The sequence below is a fragment of the Lupinus angustifolius genome, chromosome LG08 (genome assembly GCF_001865875.1).
Source record: "Lupinus angustifolius cultivar Tanjil chromosome LG08, LupAngTanjil_v1.0, whole genome shotgun sequence".
Classification (NCBI taxonomy): domain Eukaryota; kingdom Viridiplantae; phylum Streptophyta; class Magnoliopsida; order Fabales; family Fabaceae; genus Lupinus; species Lupinus angustifolius.
The window spans coordinates 9,372,820-9,393,785 of record NC_032016.1 but is presented as its reverse complement, the minus strand read 5'-3'; the positions used below and the strand labels follow the sequence as shown (position 1 = coordinate 9,393,785).

General features: G+C 29.4%; 1 protein-coding gene and 1 long non-coding RNA gene across 4 annotated transcripts; one reads left to right on the top strand and one right to left on the bottom strand.

The window, feature by feature from the left end:
- Positions 3,706–11,693, top strand: LOC109354564 (aspartic proteinase-like protein 2). Of its 3 annotated transcripts, XM_019597171.1 has the most exons (11): positions 4,363–4,600; positions 7,470–7,714; positions 8,993–9,122; positions 9,218–9,465; positions 9,592–9,819; positions 10,159–10,321; positions 10,464–10,537; positions 10,653–10,755; positions 10,956–11,016; positions 11,196–11,267; positions 11,353–11,690. In XM_019597171.1, the coding sequence occupies exons 2-11, from the start codon at positions 7,686–7,688 to the stop codon at positions 11,475–11,477; spliced, it is 1,233 nt and encodes a 410-aa protein (XP_019452716.1). In that variant the 5' UTR covers positions 4,363–4,600; positions 7,470–7,685; the 3' UTR covers positions 11,478–11,690. The 3 variants fall into 3 exon arrangements, with proteins under 3 accessions (XP_019452714.1, XP_019452716.1, XP_019452715.1); XM_019597169.1 differs by lacking the exons at positions 4,363–4,600; positions 7,470–7,714 and adding an exon at positions 3,706–4,354 and having other exon boundaries at positions 11,353–11,693; XM_019597170.1 differs by lacking the exon at positions 4,363–4,600 and having other exon boundaries at positions 7,220–7,714.
- On the bottom strand, positions 16,448–17,165 carry LOC109354570. The gene is made up of 2 exons (XR_002108565.1): positions 16,923–17,165; positions 16,448–16,756 (listed from the first exon to the last, which is right to left on the bottom strand). It is a non-coding gene; the product is annotated as an uncharacterized LOC109354570 (long non-coding RNA).

Below are 20,966 nucleotides of genomic sequence, written 5' to 3'. Positions count from 1 at the left end.
TGCAAATCAATGGTGGATGATATGATGACCACTGTAAAAAACTTTACAGTGCACGTATTTTTTGGATGTCCAAGTTAAGATTTTTATTATGCCCATTAATTAAAATAAATACAAACTGTTTTTCTTTTTCATTGGATCACAATCACATACCTCGCCAGATAGTACAATTAATTTGTATTTATAAAGAAACTTTTTTTGCCTGAGGGGTGAGGGCGCACTTGACATATGTGATATAATATAACAAGTCAATTTAACATGCCAAGAGTTGAAAGTATGTTTATATACACAAGCATGTTTAGAGGTAAGCATTCCTAGAAATTTAAGGTACTCTATTTACTTCTTATAAAAAATAACATTTTTAAAGAGAATAAGTTAATAATATTTGATCCAATTGTTTTTGGCACCTTTTAAAAAATGTGAAGTTTTTCATCTAAAACCATTTTTTCACCGTAAAATCAAAGAAACAAAAACAACAATCAACAAAAAGATACAACAATCGAAGTTTCAGAAAAAAATCATAATTCATAAATTTGTTATCTTTGGAAAATGAAAAAGAAAGTAAAGTGAGAATTTGACAAGTATTAATTTACAATTGTTGAAAGAATATTTTAAAATGTGATTGAGTGCTAAATGGAATATGCCACTTATTATATGACGAAATTTTCTTTGCAATGGAAAATGCTAATTATTACATTATAAATGGTAATTAGCACTTTTTTAAGCATTTATTGTATTCAAATTAAATGGAATGATATTTAATTTGTTATCATTTTGTTTATTACCTAATTATGTGATTGAGAAGATCATGATTAATATCAATTAACATATTCTTCTACAATAATGTCAAGAAATCATCATAATGGAAATTCGACATAAATGTATTAATGTTATCCATTAATTAGTGTGTACAGACACTTCATATCTGCTAATCAATATTGCATGGTACTACGTATTCGATGTACTTTATATTGTAATTTTTGTGTGTTTATGACAATATTTAATTTAAGGTGAGAATGTGATAAATTAATGTGATAAATTAATGTGATAATAACATGCCCCTCAATTATCACACTTGCTTTTCCCTCCTTCCAAAAATGGTGGAATCTTTTTTATCAATGGATCACTCATTTGGAGAAGGAATCTCACCCATTGAAGCAATTCTCATTACCTAGCCTCAATCCTTTTCCCTTAAGGTACTCTTTTTGTTAAATTTTGCAGCAAAAATGAAAAAAGAAACCACTTTGGCAATTAATTTGAGTCAGTTTCGTATCATCTAGTGTAGTGGTTGTAATGACAATTAATTTTAGCAACCTATGTTTTCCTGAAGCTACTAAAGTAAAGTAAAATCATGTATAGCAAAATAAAGAAACCACTTTGGCTTATGTTACATGAATGAAGAAGAGATTCGTATCATCTAGTCTAGTGTTCTTGTAATGGTAATGGAAGTAGCATGTATGTGAGAACTTTTTATCTCTTTCTTCTTTCTTGCACCTTCTCTCACACTCTTAATAACTAAGATGGTGTATGGAAACAAAGACATCACCAAGTTCATGAACATCAACCTTTATCCTATTTCTGCATTTCATAATGATATTCCAACAATTCAACTATCTTTCTAATTATATTAATTGATTCTATTACCAAAATAATAATTAATTAACAACGTAAAAAGTGAATATGTGAATTATAATGATAAAGTTGATTTTATAAAAATATATCTAATTTTTTATATATTTAGAAACAATATTAACTAAACTACTTAATTTTGATAAGAATATTCAAAACGTTGATTTAAAAAAGAATTATTATTTGAAGTGGGTGCTTAGATTTAGGAGGACAATTTTTTGGGTTATGAAATGCACACATACTATAGCAATCCATTAGCTATATTATAATTGAGTTTTGTTTAGGAAAGAGATGCATGCATGTTACAACACTTTATCTCTCTCTTGTGCCCTCTCTCTATTTGAATTACTAAGATGGTGAATCCCGATAAAAACAACACCAAGTTCATGAATCTCAATCTTTATGTCCGTCAATTCAACTTCTGCTTTTCACACCTTCCAAAAATGGTGGCATCTTCTTTTTCAATGGATCATCCATTTGGGGAAGAAATGCCACCCAAATAAACAATCTATCAACCCTCAACCTTGCCCTATTGTTGCATAAATGGACATGTGAGAGGGACTTCAAAGTTCTTATTGGTCTACACATTTACTCATTCCTACCACAATTTTGGATTTTACTTCAGATCTTCACAATTCTCAATGCCTACCCTCAATATTTTTTCATTAACGTACACTTTCTCTTCAATTCTGCAGCACAAAAGAAAAACGAAACCACTTGGGCTATTAATTTAAGTAGTATATATTACATAAAAGAACAACAGTTTTCTATCATCTAGTGTACTTGTAATGGTGTTGTGGTGGAAAGTAATGATTTAGTAAAGAAGATTAAATTCAGATTTAGTAAAGAAGATTAAATTGAGTTGTAAAGAAGATTAAATCTAAATGTGGGAAAGCCACATGTCAATGTCTGAAAGGTGAAGATTGCATTAAAAGAAGACACAAAATATGAACTCAGCAAGTGCTATAACCTATAAGCTGACGAAAGGAGACATGGACATCATTTACATTGCATTACAAGCAGACATAAAATAATCAAATAAATATTCTGTTACCTTATATGCTTTAAAATTAATCAAATAAATATAAATTCAGATAGATACATTGAAAGGGTTCATGAACCTCCAGCCATGCATTTCTATTCTCTTTTAATGGATTTTTCTTTAATAAGAATAAAAATGCACCTACCAATTTTTAGCACCCTATGTTTTCATGTATTGTAAAATGTAGGAGTAGCTAGTAAAGTGAAATCATTTAAAGTATGGAAAAAAAACCAGTTTCCTTATTTGAATAGTATATTACATGAATGAACAACAGATTCCAATCACTCATTTAAAGATGTGATGTTGTTAATAGTAAAATATTTATTCTAAAATATTATTTCTCCAATATATATATATATATATATGCAGGAGATATTTACTCATAACCATCAATTTTAGGGAAATTTAATAGTGAAAATTAATGAATAAATCTAAATTATTAGATATTCATATAATTAACGACTAAGATAAGGAGTAAGTGAATCCTCACTTATATATATAATATTATTTGCAGCTGTAGTATTCTTGCATTATTGTAAAACTTTTTCTAAGAATTTTAGACGTAATGAAATATATTATTATCAGTAAACCAAAATAAATAAATAAATAATTATTTGTGAAATGCACAGAGGACTATATCCATCCATCAGCTCAATGTTATAATGAATAGATATTAACTGCCCCAAAATATTATTCCATCTTCTGTTCTAACCAATTAGATTTTTTCATCTTATTAGAAAACTCAGCATTCAAAGTTTGTAAAATAACTTAGCAAAATAATGATTTCTGATTTCTTTTTACTGACATGGAACACACTTTCCTTGGGTTTAGACACTAGAGAAAAAACATGTTACAACTCTTTGTCTCTCTCTTATCTTTAATTTAATGGAACACAGTCTAATTGTGTACGTTTACATAGAATAGAAAAGACATGGATGATGTTGGAACTCTTTAGCATGTGAGAACTCTTTATCTCTTTCTTCTCTCTTGTGCCTTCTCTCACACTCTACTCTTTATCTCTTTCTTCTCTCTTGTGCCTTCTCTCACACTCTGAGTAACTAAGATGGTGCATGGAAACAAAGATAACACCAAGTTCATGAACATCAACCTTTATCCTATTTCTGCATTTCATAGTGATATTCCAGCAATTCAACTACTTTTTCTTTTCCTTCCTTCCAAAAATGGTGGCATTTTATTTTTCAAAGGAACATCCATTTGAGGAAGGAAGCTATCTGGTTAAGCAATGTAACGTTTCCACAGTTGTTGTATAAATAGACATTTCAAGTTCTTCACTCTACATAATTAATCTCATAACTCAGAAGGATTTCAAGGTTATGTTCTGCTCTCCCTCCCTTTCTTGTTTTTCCTTTATGTTTAATCTATGTTTGATTGTGTTATTTATTGGAAGTGTATAACAACTCTTGTCTCTGTAACAGATTGATACTCCTCTAAGAAGAGAAGCATGACAATGGCATACTCAACGCTGGCTGTTTTTCTATGCTTGTTGGTGTTCTTCTTGCTAGTTTCTGCTGCTCCCACCTCTCTAATGCTGAAACGTTCATTTCCCAACCATGGAATGGAGCTTAGTAAGCTTAGAGAAATGGACATGAAAAGGCATAGAAGAATGCCACAATCCCATGTTGTCAACCTCCCGGTTCACGGAACATCAGATCCTACTCAAGCTGGGTAACGAGTTCTCTTTATGCTCTTTTACTTCACTTTGTATTTTTTTTCTTCATCTTCTTTTTGAAGTAGTGCAAAATTGATGTCTGCAGGAGAAATTGTATGATATAGTAATCTTTTTCATCACAATTCTTATGTGTAAATATTTACTGAATTTTCATAAAGATTAAGATAATTTGCAATGTTGCTGTATATTTTGTTGTTCTTTGAAACACATATGTTATCCCCGAATGCAATTTTGTATCAAAGGTTACTACGAGCGATAATATCTCCATGCAAATTTTACAAGAACTAGAAACTTTGAATTAATTATGAACAACTTCCCACCAATTGTGATTGATAGGTTTACCTCAGATCCTACTCAAGCTGGGTAACGAATTCTCTTTATGCTCTTTTACTTCACTTTGTATTTTTTTTCTTCATCTTTTTGAAGTAGTTTAAAATTGATGTCTGCAGGAGAAATAAAAAACAGGGAGTACTAAAACCATAACAGGTTCCCATAGCAGTAGAGGCTGGCATCATAAATATCTAAGACATAAGATTGTCATTGAGAGAGTGAGGCAATTTGAGAATATAAAACTTGCATTGCCATTTTTCTTGGCACATCTTTTTGTAAAATCAAACTTCCATTAATTAAAACTGATTCAATGACTTTTTGACATTATATAAAATATTATTATCAGTAAAGAAAATAGAATAAATAATGGTCAAAGACAGTATATAATAATTACATTTAATTATCTAGTATCATTTATGGCATTTCAACTTTTTTAGACAAACATTTTTTGTAAATTATTAATTCTGGATGACTAGCTGAGTTGATTTCGAGTTTAAAAAAATATATATATTTCTACCGGTCTAATTTTGTTCATTTATTGTCAATTAATATTATTTTTTTACCTATCTTGTGCAAAATATTGGTAGTCACACTAAGGTCACAATAGTTTAAATTTTCAACACTTTGAAATTTAATATGTCATTTATTCTAGAATAAATATGTTTCTTGACAAAAAATAAATTATATCAAAAAGTTGGTACAATTATATGTCATTTATGTGATCTCACTTATTTAAAGATAAATGTGATGCTTATAATAATCTTATTCAAAAATATTAGTTATTGAATACACAGTAGTACTCTTGCATTCATGCCAACCACTTTCTATCTATTTTTCAAATGATATAAAATTTTATTATTATGAAGTATGAACAAATAAAAAAGAATAAGGAATTATCAAGGAACATATAAACTAATAAAAGTTACTTACATTTCGTGCCGTTGCATAACATATGGCATTCAAACTACTTCCAAAAAATTTAAATTTTGATTTCTGATGGAGTAAATAAACTCACTTAAAATGGTAAGATTTCCAAATTTATAATTTTATTTATTTATTGAAAATTAATATTTTTGTTATTTATCCTTTATATTCTTGTAAAAAGTATAAGCAGACACAATTTAAGTCAATTGAGTAGAGGAATTGTGCTCCTCATATCTAACTATATATATATATATATTTTTTTTTTCTTTTTTGTTTATTTATTTATTATATATTTTATGCTAGGTTAATGAATGTCATTACGAGTCACCACAATCATCATTAAATTAAATAACATAAATTATATAGGAAAACACTTTTATTAAACTCAGACATGTCAATGACTCAATCAGAGTATTGAGTCAATGAGTTATTGGTCCAACCAGTGGATCAATGGTTGGACCGGTTAACTCGGTTTTTATATTAAATATTCTAAAAAAAATAATACTATAAACAACATTTAATAATTGTATACTGAAATTTTAAAAATATTAGCATACTTCACTAAACAACCAACAAAAAAGATTTTACTTTTATAAAATAACACAAACAAGTTTAAAACATCATCAAACAACATGTAAATTATGTTTGAACTAAAACAAAAGTGTACAAGAAATTTGAAATTTAATTAAATAATGAAGATTTTGTTATAACATAAGTTAATAAATGACAATCATAACTACAAAGAAGTTAAAAGTACTTGATTTTTGTTATTTATCCGTGATATTCTTGTAAAAAGTATAAGCAGTCACAATTTAAGTCAATTGAGTAGAGGAATTGTGCTCCTCATATCTAACTATATATATATATATATTATTTATTTATTTATTTATTATATATTTTATGCTAGGTTAATGAATGTCATTACGAGTCACCACAATCATCATTAAATTAAATAACAGAAATTATAGAGGAAAACACTTTTATTAAACTCAGACCGGTCAACGACTCAATCAGAGTATTGAGTCAATGAGTCATTGGTCCAACCGGTGGATGAATGGTTGGACCGGTTAACTCGGTTTTTATATTAAATATTCTAAAAAAAATACTATAAACAACATTTAATAATTGTATACTGAAATTTTAAAACCATTAGCATACCTCACTAAACAACCAACAAAAAAGATTTTACTTCTATAAAATAACACAAACAAGTTGAAAACATCATCAAACAACATATAAATTATGTTTTAACTACAACAAAAGTGTACAATAAATTTAAAATTTAATTAAATAACGAAGATTTTGTTGTAACATAAGTTAATAAATGACAACTATGACTACAAATAAGTTAAAAGTACTTGATTTTTCACCGAAAATGGCATTGATTTGATTGTATTTTTAAAAAAATATTTTCTTGATATGCTCGGCTGGTCCAACCGGTCCGACTATTTGAGTCATCAGTTTTATGCTTAAACTAACTAAGTCAACCTGAATCTGATGCAAAACCGGTGAGATGAGAGGCTCGAACCGATCAGATGTCCAGTTAACAATTGAACTGGTCAAACCAGCCAGTTCGAGCCGAGTTTTATAACACTGCAGGAAAGTGCATTATTGAATATTTGTTATGTATTAAATGCACACCTTATTGAAAATTTTTTCATGACAATTCTTACGTGTAAATATTTACTTAATTCTCATTAAGATTAAGATAATTTGCAATGTTGCTGTATGTTTTGTTGTTTTTTTTTAAGCATACACCAAATTCATTGAAGAGAGAAAAACACAAGAAAAGATAACATCTCCATGCAAATTCTTTGAAACACATATATTATCCCCGAATGCAATTTTGTATCAGAGGTTACTACGAGCGATAATATCTCCATGCAAATTTTACAAGAACTAGAAACTTTGAATTAATTATGAGGGACATTCCTCAGCACATCCATGGTTGGGTTGAGAAATGTGGCGACTCAATATAGTGCGACACCTCAGGCTGATCCATCTCCAAAAGCATGCCTGTAACTTTAGCTGCCGCATCGAGTTCCAGCTGATCGCTTTGCGAAGCATAGTCCTATGCTATTGGGAAGGAGTGTTAAAGTTTGGTAAGAGTCATGAAAAGAAAGCTTTTTTGATGAATCAAGAAGTATATGAAAGAAAGCTTAAAGAAACTTAAAGAAAGAATAATAAGAAATAAAGAACGATAATATTGTCATTAATGAATTGAATTACAAAGATTAGGGGAATACCCCTTTATATGCAACAACTGGAAAACATAATATGTTAAGTAGATAGTCGATTACCTCTCTTTATTAATCGATTATCATACACAAGCTAACCGAAACAAACTGAAATAACTATCCAGTTAATCGATTAACTATAGTATTAATCGATTAACTATTGCATTGCAGAATTAATCAATTATCTGCAACGTTAATTATTAACTAGTACAAAATCTCACTTATTATGATAAAGAGTATTCGCAAGGGCTGTAGCCAAAGCCTGAATGGGCATTGGCTTCCCCACAGCATCGCAGATTGGCGTGTAATAAGGGGCTGGCAGCATTCCCATAAGGGAGACATGTTGCATGTTGCGACCAGGAGGGTCATGATAGACACGTCCCCTAGGAACCATCTGCTGGATCATCATTGCCTCATTGGCACTGGCTGTTGGGGTTGTTGGACAGGGCCTACTCCTCGGTGCCCAGCGGGCCCTCCTCAACCATTGGTAAAAAGAAGCTTGGCATTGAACCACTGCCAAAATGTGACCAAGACGACCACGTTGAGTATTCTTAGAAATCTCAATTTATGGATGCTTTTCATATTGAAGCACCAAAGATACCTTTTTTGGAAATTAGGGGAAGAGAATCCATGAGTAGAATATAACTACCAACATTATAAAAATGATCTTTGAGCCACATAAGAAAGTTTATGACATATCTTTGTTGAGCATAATCAATGAAGGATCTTACACCAACAATTTTCTGGCAATTCTGTCATTTTAAAAAAAATAAAAATTACTAATTCTCTCTGGTAAAAAAGAATTTGCCAAGAGAAAGAGATTTGATATCATTATGAATCAATTAAAAAATTTATGAACTGTATTTAATCATTGGGTCTATAGTACTTATGCACATATACTTATCTAACTGAACCTCAAGCTAATCTAACTATTTGATTAATTAACCAATCAAATGGTGATTGCAATTTGATAACTCCATGTAATAGCTGGCTCATGTGTAGATGTGCTATTCATTCATATTTTTGTGTTCACCAATTATGTTTCCTTTGGTAATGTTGATTAAGTTTATGTTTTGTGTTTAAGACAACAATTTGTGCATATTACCATTTGTAGTGACACTTGAAATGTATGACTTAGTGCAGGCTTTACTATACAACTGTGCACTTGGGTTCTCCTCCAAGGGAATTCCATGTGGATATTGACACGGGTAGTGATATTCCATGGGTTAATTGTGTATCATGCAAGGGTTGTCCTCAAACAAGCGGGCTCCTAGTAAATTTATTCTTCCTAGTTTGTAAATTCAATTCCAAGTTTTTTCTATTTTTTAACGTTAAGATCAATATCATCATTGTTTGCTTTTGTTACAGAATAAGCTCAATTATTTTGACCCCATGAATTCATCGACTTCATCAATTATCACTTGTTTAGACCACAAGTGTGGAAGTATTGTACATTCACGAAATGCAGCTTGTCCCATCAACAAGTATTGTAGTTTTGAAGTGCAATACGTAGAAGGTAGCATGACATCAGGCTACTTTGTTTCGGATTTATTGCATTTAGCCAATATTGTAGAGGGATCAGTGGCACCAAAATCTTCTGTGCCGTTATTTTTTGGGTGAGTTATCATGAGTCTTAGATAATTTAAAATAATTTTCATATTCCTTTTGTTTTTAGTAACTCCTGTCTTTCTTCCTGAAAGTTTTAAACTTTGGAAATGTTACCTTGTTGTATTATGGACCAGTTGTAGCAACCTCCGGACTGAGAACTTGACATCATCTGAAATAGCACTTGATGGGATATTTGGGTTTGGGAAACATGAGGTGTCTTTCATCTCTCAGCTCCACTCACAAGGAGTAGCTCCAAAAGTCTTTTCTCATTGCCTCAAAGGAGACATTAGCGGTGGGGGCACACTAGTTCTTGGTGAGGCTGCGGAGCCAAATATTGTCTATAGTCCACTTATTCCAAAACAGTAAGTGTGTTGTATCTAGAATAAAATGCTATGTTTTAATTTCTACATGTAACACTTTCTATGGTGTTTGTTAAGTGCTATATATGTTGATAATATCCATTCTTTGGTAAAATGTAGCATAACAAATTATCTGTCCCTTCTTTTACGGTTATCATCATGTCTTGTCATTTTTGCTTTCTTTATTTTTTAACCAAAGATGTGTGTTAATTATAGTGTCAGATTACATGCAAAAGTTGGATTAAATATGTTATTGCACAAAAAATATGTATATTGGAATTACTTGAGTTAAAATTTGTTGGAAAATATTTATACTAATAATTTATTTGGAATATATTTCAGGTCTCATTACAATTTAAATCTGGAGAGCATCACTATTAATGGACAGATGTTGGAGATTGATCCAGAAGTTTTTAAAACATCAAGTAATAAAGGTACCTCCATTGATTCTGGAACAACTCTGGCATATTTTATCGAAGGGGTCTACAATCCCATTGTTGACATGGTAAGTTTTGCTTAAATTATTTCGATAGATATTTCTTCGCTTTTTCATGCACTCCATGTGTTTTTAAGAATATTGAGATTTTCGATTTTCTTTCCCCCCCGAGATTTATCAATAATTAATGACAAGTATATTATTTGTGTAGATTACTCGTGCAATTCCACAATATGTAGGTACTAGTGATTCCAATGGATTTCACTGTTACTTGGTAACCAACAGGTTAAGTTGAACTATTAATATATATCCTTGTGGATTATTTCCTGACTTTTTTTAACTGACTGCATGTTAAAATTATAGAATTTTCTAACACTCTAAACAATTCTTTCTTTTCCAGTGTGTTAAACTTCACTGACATCTTTCCGGCAATAAGTTTGAATTTTGCTAACCATGCATCTCTGGTTTTAAGACCACAAGATTACCTGTTACCGTTTTCAATGGTAAGTATTTAAGCTTCAAATTTCTAATATGATTAGTCTGTATTCATTATTTGCAAATACTTTCTTGGCTAATTTTAGGCATGGTTGTATGATTTGAATAATTACATGCTATTATTCCTCATATACATCAATTAGTATCATTCTTATACTATTTATTTTCATGTTATTTTACTATTCTGATGATGATCAATGTTTTACAGTTTAATAGTGAAAGGTGGTGCCTTGGCTTTCACAAAACTCGAGATACAACAATTCTAGGAGGTATATTGACATTAAAAAACTACTTACATTTGTTCATTTTATTTGGTGAGATATATTAAAATAATATGTAAAATAAGTTTTGTATATTTTAAAAGTACTATTCTTGTTTATTTTGTTAGTGATTATGTTATCTCTTCTTTAAGATTAAGATATTGACTACAATATATCTATTATGACAGACATTGTATTAAAAGACAAAATTTTTGTCTACGATCTTGCTAAACAACGAATTGGATGGACAAACTATAATTGTAAGTTTCACTTAATCTCAACTACTATAAAGTTATGTAAAGCTAAGAGTAACAAATATAATTAAATCAAATATTTCTGATACAGGTTCAAAGCCAATTAATGTCTCTCCATCAAACGGAAAAGGCAGAAGTGACAAGGGAGGAGCTTTACACTTGACATTGACAGTGGTCTTGGCTCTCTTGACACACATGATACCCATATTGATATAGTTATTAAGTCATCCTGAAAAAGTGTTTTAATAATCATGTATTTAAATAAATATTATTATTATTATTATTATTATTATTATTATTATAGACTAGTGGTCTTGCTCTCTTATTGACTAACATATTGTCCTGTCCCTAATATGCAACATATTCATTTTCATTCAGGTTTGATATTTTCAGTTCATCACTGTAAGATAATATGTCATTGTCAATTTTGACTTTAATACTCAAAATGATGTTTAGTAATATGACAGAAAGACCTGGCTTGCAAACTTAACTCCATTAGTATGAAGATAAGTCCAATCCCTTGGTCTGTAACCTTTTAGGCTCCTATGATGAGCTTCTATTTTCTTGTTATAGTAATATAATTTTGGGCTATTCAAAAATCGTAAATGAATTTGAAATATTATGTTTACAAAGAGACAATTAAATAGGACACAAATCATGTGTTGATGTTAATCTACTTAATAATATAACATGTGATTATATTAACCCTTTTCAATTTAGACATAATTTTTATACATTTCAACCAGTATAATTTTGTTTATTTATTGTCAGTTAACGTAATTTTTTACATATCCTATATATTCTTGTTCAAAGTATAGGTAGTCACACTAAGGTCAACCAATAGTTTACATTATTAACATCTTGGAATTTTTCTATCATTTACTCTAGGATAAATATGTTTTTTAAATGGACAAAGACTAATTGTAACAAGAATTTGGTACAATTATTTAAGACCTCCCTGAATACATATATATCATAACATGTTGAATTTTAATGTTTAATACTCGGGTCTAGTTACAACAATTTATAGACCCTTAATACAGAGTAAGTGTGAGACCATATTTATCATAAGAAAATATATAAAATAAAAATGTCAAATTTTAAATGAATATGAGAGATTAAAACAAATCAAGAAGAAAAGAAGAATAGTGGTTAATTATAAAAATAATTTACATTAAAGTTTCAACAAAAAGAGTCTCATGAAATTGTGAGAACATATAACTCAATTTCTTTTATACATAATTTATTCTTATTACCCATAGAGATGTGAGTCTAAAATAGTTTTTATTTACTGGTCACATTCTAAATGGATCTCATATTTTTTTATATTGAAAATAGACCCTAATTTCATTTCTACCTCAAGTTTGATAGTTTTTATTTATTTATTTTTTTTATTTTTTATTTATTTATAAAAGCTACTGCCGAAATATATTAAAGATGAGACCAGAAAAGAAACAAAGAGTTACAATGATGTGAACCTATAATTAGGAAGACCCATCCTATTTCTAGAAAAGTCATGAGTAAGGAAGTTAGGAACAAAGTTCCACCAAGTGAAGGTCCTATGATGAAGCCCATGATTTGCTAATTTATCAGCACAACTATTCCCCTCCCTATAAATATGAGAAACAATACAATCCAATGAAGATAATAAATCTTTGCATTGATCCCATTTGTTTATGAGCTTCCAAGGAACCATTGCCTTTCCCTTGAAGATTTCAACAACTAGAGCAGAATCACTTTCCAACCATATAGATAACCAACCTTTTTTATGAGCCAAATTGATAGCCATGATTGCCGAGAGTAATTCAGCATAAAGAGCATCATGTATGCCAAAGAAATCGGCAAAACCTCCCAAGAAATCGCCTCTATGATTCCTGAACAGAGCTCCCCCTGCAGCACTACCAGGACTGCCCATAGCAGCATCTTCCGAATTGATCTTGATTCTGTCATGAAGAGGAGGATACCAGGTAGAGGAGGATACCAACAAACTTCCACAATCTTAGGAGCTTTGGAGTAATTAATTGCCACATTCAGGCTCCTAAGGATGTTGAAATCCCGCATTGAATTGCTAGCAATGAGCTTAGATTGGTTACCAGAAAGGGCAATGGCCAATTTGATCCTGGAAATAGCAGAGTTGAAGTTAATTTTTTTGTCCTGAAAACGATCTTGATTCCTACAAAACCAAATTGTATTTATGATATGCACCACACTAGCAGCCAGAACATGATGCACTTGAGGACTCCATTGTCTATTGCATAGAGCAAGAATGGCAGAGATTGAATGATTGTTTATGGTTATTGAAAATGTTTTGCCAAGCCAATTCCAAATTCTCACTGCAAAAGGGCAAGTTAGGAAGATGTGCTCAGAGTTGTCATTTGAAGACTTGCAAAGGTTACACATTGAAGCCAAGGAGCAACCTCGCTTTTGCAGATTCTCATCAGTAGGGAGTTTACCATGCCTAAATCTCCAAGTTGTGAAAGATTTTGAGGGGGGGATGGAGGAGGACCAAATTATCTTACACCAATTTGAAGGCTGAGGGTTAACATTTATCCAAGCAGAAGCGTCCCTTAGAGTCATCAATCCATCCACAGAAGATTTCCAGATGAATCTGTCAGGGTTACCCGAAATATTAATTTGAGAAATTTTCCTGATTAATTCTGGGAACCTGATAGCCAAAGAGTTAGGAATGAACCATTTCGAATCAATAATGAAGTCAACCACTTGAGCCTGCAAAAGAGGTTGAATTGAGACAAGAATTTGTAAATAATTCACCAAAGCATCCCCTAACCAATTGTCTCTCCAAAAGTTGATTCTGCTCCCATTGCCAACTATCCATATGGAGTTGTCTGTTGCCTGATGCCATTTGCTTTTAATTCCAGGCCAGATAGAAGATTTTATGTATCTAGCCATATTATAGGTCCCAAACCTCTGCCTATAGAAAGTTGCCCATTCCTGATTGGAGTAGGACATCTCCCAGGCCAGTTTTAACAAAGCAGCATGGTTGAGATTCTTGATTGATTTTAATCCAAGCCCACCAACTTTAAGAGGTTGACACACTTTCTTCCAAGCCACAGTAACTAGCTTGCTGATTTTAGTATCTCCAGACCATATGAAATTTCTGATGCTAGTGTCCACAAACTTGAGCAATTGATTAGGCCAAGCATATATGTGGAAGCTGTAAGAGAGCATGCTTTGAATGACTGACCTAACTAGCTCAACTCTGCCCATTATGGATAGAGAGTGACCTTTCCAGGTTCTCAAGTTTGATAGTACAACACAATGATTACTACAATAATAAATATTTAATAAATTTATTTGTATTATATATGAGTCCAATATTGGTTTTTGAAACATAATATATTATCCATGAATCCAATATTGTATTAGAGGTTATTATGAGGATAATATCTCCATATACAAAATATAATTAACGTAGATACATTTACAAGAACTCGAAACTTTGAATTAATGATCAACAACTTCCCACCGATTGCGTTTGACAGGTTTACCACACATCTCTAATATTTTACTCTGGCCTTTGGTTTTTGTGTGTTTTTATATCTATACATCTACAAATACAGTTTTGTTTGCCATGTAATGCTTTTATTAAACATATAGAATATATTGTTGCCTATAATGATAACACGATAAATACAAATTACAATTGAAAAAGAACCTTGTAATAATTAATGTGCATGCATATAGTAAAATAATGTGTGTGGATTGCAATGTACACCATTTCTTCCTATTTAACCCTATCGTGAGGGGGAAAACATACATTATCACACAATTAGTGTAGTTAAGGCATGTGACTTTTTTTATTTTTCATTTTATATTGATCCTTTATGTCTCGTATCCCTTAGAAATTATTTATTTTCTCACTAAAAATTTCATTTATTAAAAAAGTACACACGAACATAAAAAATAGCTATTAGTAGTATGGATAGAAATGTATATGTAGTTATTATTGTTTTCTTGAAATTCAAAAATCGTAAATGAATTTGAAAAAAATATGTTTACAAAGAGACAATTTAATAGGGCGCAAATCATGTGTGTTGATGTTAATCTTCTTAATATTATAACGTGTGATTCTATTAACCCTTTTCAATTTAGGGAATGAAGTATCTTCTCATACGAGAGATAAGTTACTTATCTCCTATAGCCACTAAAATCATGACAATGTCCTATTTTTGTTACTTTTTAGAAATATGTTTTGCAGAAAATGGTTAAATAGGACACATGTCATGATTTTAGTGGCTGGAAGAGATAACTTAACCCCTTATACGAAAGATACTTTATTCTCTTCAATTTATTGTATTCATAAAAATAAGTAATAAATTGAATACATTGAGATCATACGAGTCCTTCATATTTTTTAAAATTTATTTGTTTTTATTGGAGATCCTTTAGCCAAAAATAAACAGTCACTCAGCGTGTAGAATATTAATTGCAATTGATTATATATCTCAAATATTAACCATGTACAAACAAGAATTATATTTTCTTCAGTACTTGAGGAGCCAATAGTAGATGAAGATGGTGACATTTGTCCTTGAAAAAAATTTAATGATTAGATTTTAAAGTATTTTTTCATAAAAACAATTATAAATTATTAAGCTTGCCCTTTACCTCACATTTTAGTATTGTAATCTCTAATATTAGAGATGAAATCACTCAATATATTCATGTTTGACATGGTTCATGGAAATTAGTATTTGTAGTGAGAAAATTAAATTAGTTTCGAGTTAACATTATTCACAAACGATAGGACATGTTACACATATCTATGGTCAAACTTTTATTTAATAAATAAAATGAAAAGATCCATATAAAAAGATTATTCATAATGTTAAAAGTTTAAATTTTATTCAACATTTTCATAAGCTTATATATATATATATATACATTTTGATATTACGTGATAATATTAGTTGAAATCTTCAACTATATTTGAAAATCCAATATTTAAATAAGAGGAAAAAATAGATGTTTGATAATTTTTTAATTATTTTATTCAGGCATAATTTAAAATGCTACACAAAGACTCTGTTTTTTCTTTTTTTAGGATGATAAATATTTCTCAAATCATATACGAGTCTACCTTTTTCAGCAACGAAGAACTTGCTTCTATTTCACAATTTCAATTGGACTACGTAATACTGGATATCATATGGATTATGATAATATATAACGAAATTATGTAAATAAGATTATGATTGAGGAAAATGTTTAAATCTTAACTATTATGACTTTATAAATTTTAGTCTTACAAAATAAGATATAATCCATCCTTATTAACATTTTCCTATTCCACCTCACACTATTTCATACTCATTCATGGGATGTTTTGCTTTGGATTTTGTCAAAAGATGGTGGTGGGCAACAAAATGTTTTAATACATTTGCAACCTGGACCATGAATTATTTCACATTGTTTGTCTGAGCTACAAGGAATATGCGTAATGGGACCAAATGCATCTGATTCTCTGCACATATCTGTATTCACATAAAAAATACATGAACAAAAAATCCGTATCATACAATACAAGTAACTTTAGATGAATAATTAGAGTATTGGGGAAGTAATTTGTGATATAGAATATGATTCATACATATGGACGAGAGACATAATGATAATTTGAAGTAAAATAAAATTTCTAACCTGATGCAAAGATGAAAACCAATACGAAAGCCAATTTAACAATAGACATCCTCACACTCAAGAAATTTTCAACAGTTCACACTTGATCAATTCAGAGATCTTGAATGGATATCACAATTCACTGGAACCCTCTTTATATAGTCATGAAGGTGTTTCAATTTTCAAAGGATGAGTTACACCAATTAATAATTTATATTTTTAATACTAGAAAATTTGTCAACTCATTTATTCTAAGATAAATATGTTGCTTTGAATTGCCAAAGATCAATTATAGCAAGAAGTATATATAATGATATAAGATCTTACTATATCCCTAGATATTGTACACTATTAAATGCTTAAGCTTTATACATAGGGTCTGTATTTATAGGCCATTCACAGAGAATACGTGAGAGACCTTATTTATCGTAATAAAATATGTGAAATTTAAATGTCAGAATTGAAATGAAAATGAGAGTTTAAAACAAGTCATGATGATAACAAAAATGAGTTGTCATTCATTATGTAAAGAATTTAATTACTTAAAACAATTTGAAATAACATTTCAACCAATAAAAAGACTCATGAAAACATTGAGGAAATGTAATCCATTTTTCTTTCAATTTATTACTGTTTCTTGTCGTAGACTTGATTCGAATATATATATTTTTTTTAGTCATATTCTTTATGAACCTTGAGTGATATCATATTTAATATAACATTTAATCTTTGGCCACATTCTTAGTCACCTTTACTTTTCTGTCGCATTTTATATGTAGATCATCCAGTCCAATATTTCTTTTAGTGACATTATTAATAAATTCGAATGTGGAATACAATAATTAATAAAGTCAAAAATGCAATTATTCTACAATATTGAGTTTTTATGTATAAAAAGAAATATTATTTGTGTATTTAAAAAAAACTGGTCGTCCATTAATCATAGGTCATGTGTGACAAACTTGTCACACACACTTAGGTGTTGGCATGGTAATACTTATAAACAAAACTTTTTGGGAGAGATAATCAGTCATTCGTCTAAAAGATATTAGTTTATTACCTATAAGGTGATTTGATACCGTTTTTAAGAAAAATATATTCTATATTGAAATAAGAATTTATAGTAATTAATACTTATATTTGCTGCACCTTAAAATTTGTTATCTCACTTATTTAAAGATAAATTTGTTGCCCTTACTAGTCAATTCTAAAATATTAGTTCTTGAAAATATAAAACTTAGATTAACATTTTTTTTTTCTTGGCACATACTTTTTTAAATCAAACTTGCATGAATATAAAACTTGTTCAATGAAATTTGAAATTAGCTCAAATATTATTGTCTTTGAATAAAAAGGAATACATAATTATCAAAGACAATAAATAATAATTACATTTAATAATGTAGTGTAATTTATGGCATTTCAACTTTTTTTACACAAGCATTTTGTAAAATATTAATCGCGGGTGAGTACATGAGTTGATTTCGAGTTTCAAAAATAATTTTTATAGATTTCAACCAGTATAATTTTGTTTATTTATTATGAGTTAACATAATTTTTTATATATCCTATATATTCTTGTTCAAAGTATAGGTAGTCACACTAAGGTCAACCAATAGTTTACATTATCAACACCTTGGAATTTTTCTGTCATTTACTCTAGGATAAATATGTTTCTTAAATGGAAAAAGACTAATTGTAACAAGAATTTGGTACAACTATTTAAGACCTCCCTGAATACATATATATCATAACATGTTGAATGTTAATGTTTAATACTCGGGTCTAGTTACGACAGTTTATACACCCTTAATAGATAGTAAGTGTGAGACCATATTTATCATAAAAAAATATATAAAATATGAATGTCAAATTTTAAATGAATATGAGAGATTAAAACAAATCAAGATGAAAAGAAGAGTAGTGGTTAATTATAAAAATAATTTACATTAAAGTTTCAACAAAAAGAGTCTCATGAAATCGTGAGAACATGTAACTCAATTTCTTTTTTATACATCATTTATTCTTATTACCCATCAGAGATGTGAGTCTAAAATAGTTTTTAATTACTAGTCACATTCTAAATGGATCTCATATTTTTTAGATTGAAAATAGACCCCGATTTCATTTCTACCTCAAGTTTGATAGTACAACACAGTGATTACTACAATAATAAATATTTAATAAATTCATTTGTATTATCCATGAATCCAATATTGTTTTTTTGAAACATAATATACTATCCATGAATCCAATATTGTTTTAGAGGTTATTATGAGGATAATATCTCCATATACAAAATATAATTAACGTAGATACATTTACAAGAACTCGAAACTTTGAATTAATGATCAACAACTTCCCACCGATTGCGTTTGACAGGTTTACCACACATCTCTAATATTTTACTCTGGCCTTTGGTTTTTGTGTGTTTTTATATCTATACATCTACAAATACAGTTTTGTTTGCCATGTAATGCTTTTATTAAACATATAGAATATATTGTTGCCTATAATGATAACACGATAAATACAAATTACAATTGAAAAAGAACCTTGTAATAATTAATGTGCATGCATATAGTAAAATAATGTGTGTGGATTGCAATGTACACCATTTCTTCCTATTTAACCCTATCGTGAGGGGGAAAACATACATTATCACACAATTAGTGTAGTTAAGGCATGTGACTTTTTTTATTTTTCATTTTATATTGATCCTTTATGTCTCGTATCCCTTAGAAATTATTTATTTTCTCACTAAAAATTTCATTTATTAAAAAAGTACACACGAACATAAAAAATAGCTATTAGTAGTATGGATAGAAATGTATATGTAGTTATTATTGTTTTCTTGAAATTCAAAAATCGTAAATGAATTTGAAAAAAATATGTTTACAAAGAGACAATTTAATAGGGCGCAAATCATGTGTGTTGATGTTAATCTTCTTAATATTATAACGTGTGATTCTATTAACCCTTTTCAATTTAGGGAATGAAGTATCTTCTCATACGAGAGATAAGTTACTTATCTCCTATAGCCACTAAAATCATGACAATGTCCTATTTTTGTTACTTTTTAGAAATATGTTTTGCAGAAAATGGTTAAATAGGACACATGTCATGATTTTAGTGGCTGGAAGAGATAACTTAACCCCTTATACGAAAGATACTTTATTCTCTTCAATTTATTGTATTCATAAAAATAAGTAATAAATTGAATACATTGAGATCATACGAGTCCTTCATATTTTTTAAAATTTATTTGTTTTTATTGGAGATCCTTTAGCCAAAAATAAACAGTCACTCAGCGTGTAGAATATTAATTGCAATTGATTATATATCTCAAATATTAACCATGTACAAACAAGAATTATATTTTCTTCAGTACTTGAGGAGCCAATAGTAGATGAAGATGGTGACATTTGTCCTTGAAAAAAATTTAATGATTAGATTTTAAAGTATTTTTTCATAAAAACAATTATAAATTATTAAGCTTGCCCTTTACCTCACATTTTAGTATTGTAATCTCTAATATTAGAGATGAAATCACTCAATATATTCATGTTTGACATGGTTCATGGAAATTAGTATTTGTAGTGAGAAAATTAAATTAGTTTCGAGTTAACATTATTCACAAACGATAGGACATGTTACACATATCTATGGTCAAACTTTTATTTAATAAATAAAATGAAAAGATCCATATAAAAAGATTATTCATAATGTTAAAAGTTTAAATTTTATTCAACATTTTCATAAGCTTATATATATATATATATACATTTTGATATTACGTGATAATATTAGTTGAAATCTTCAACTATATTTGAAAATCCAATATTTAAATAAGAGGAAAAAATAGATGTTTGATAATTTTTTAATTATTTTATTCAGGCATAATTTAAAATGCTACACAAAGACTCTGTTTTTTCTTTTTTTAGGATGATAAATATTTCTCAAATCATATACGAGTCTACCTTTTTCAGCAACGAAGAACTTGCTTCTATTTCACAATTTCAATTGGACTACGTAATACTGGATATCATATGGATTATGATAATA

Excerpts from the sequence above, each read along its gene's own strand:
- LOC109354564 (XM_019597169.1), top strand. The coding sequence starts at position 4,131 with ATGACAATGGCATACTCAACGCTGGCTGTTTTTCTATGCTTGTTGGTG. Across the intron at positions 4,355-8,992 it reads TCAGATCCTACTCAAGCTGG|GCTTTACTATACAACTGTGC; the intron begins GTAACGAGTTCT and ends GACTTAGTGCAG. Across the intron at positions 11,017-11,195 it reads AGATACAACAATTCTAGGAG|ACATTGTATTAAAAGACAAA; the intron begins GTATATTGACAT and ends CTATTATGACAG.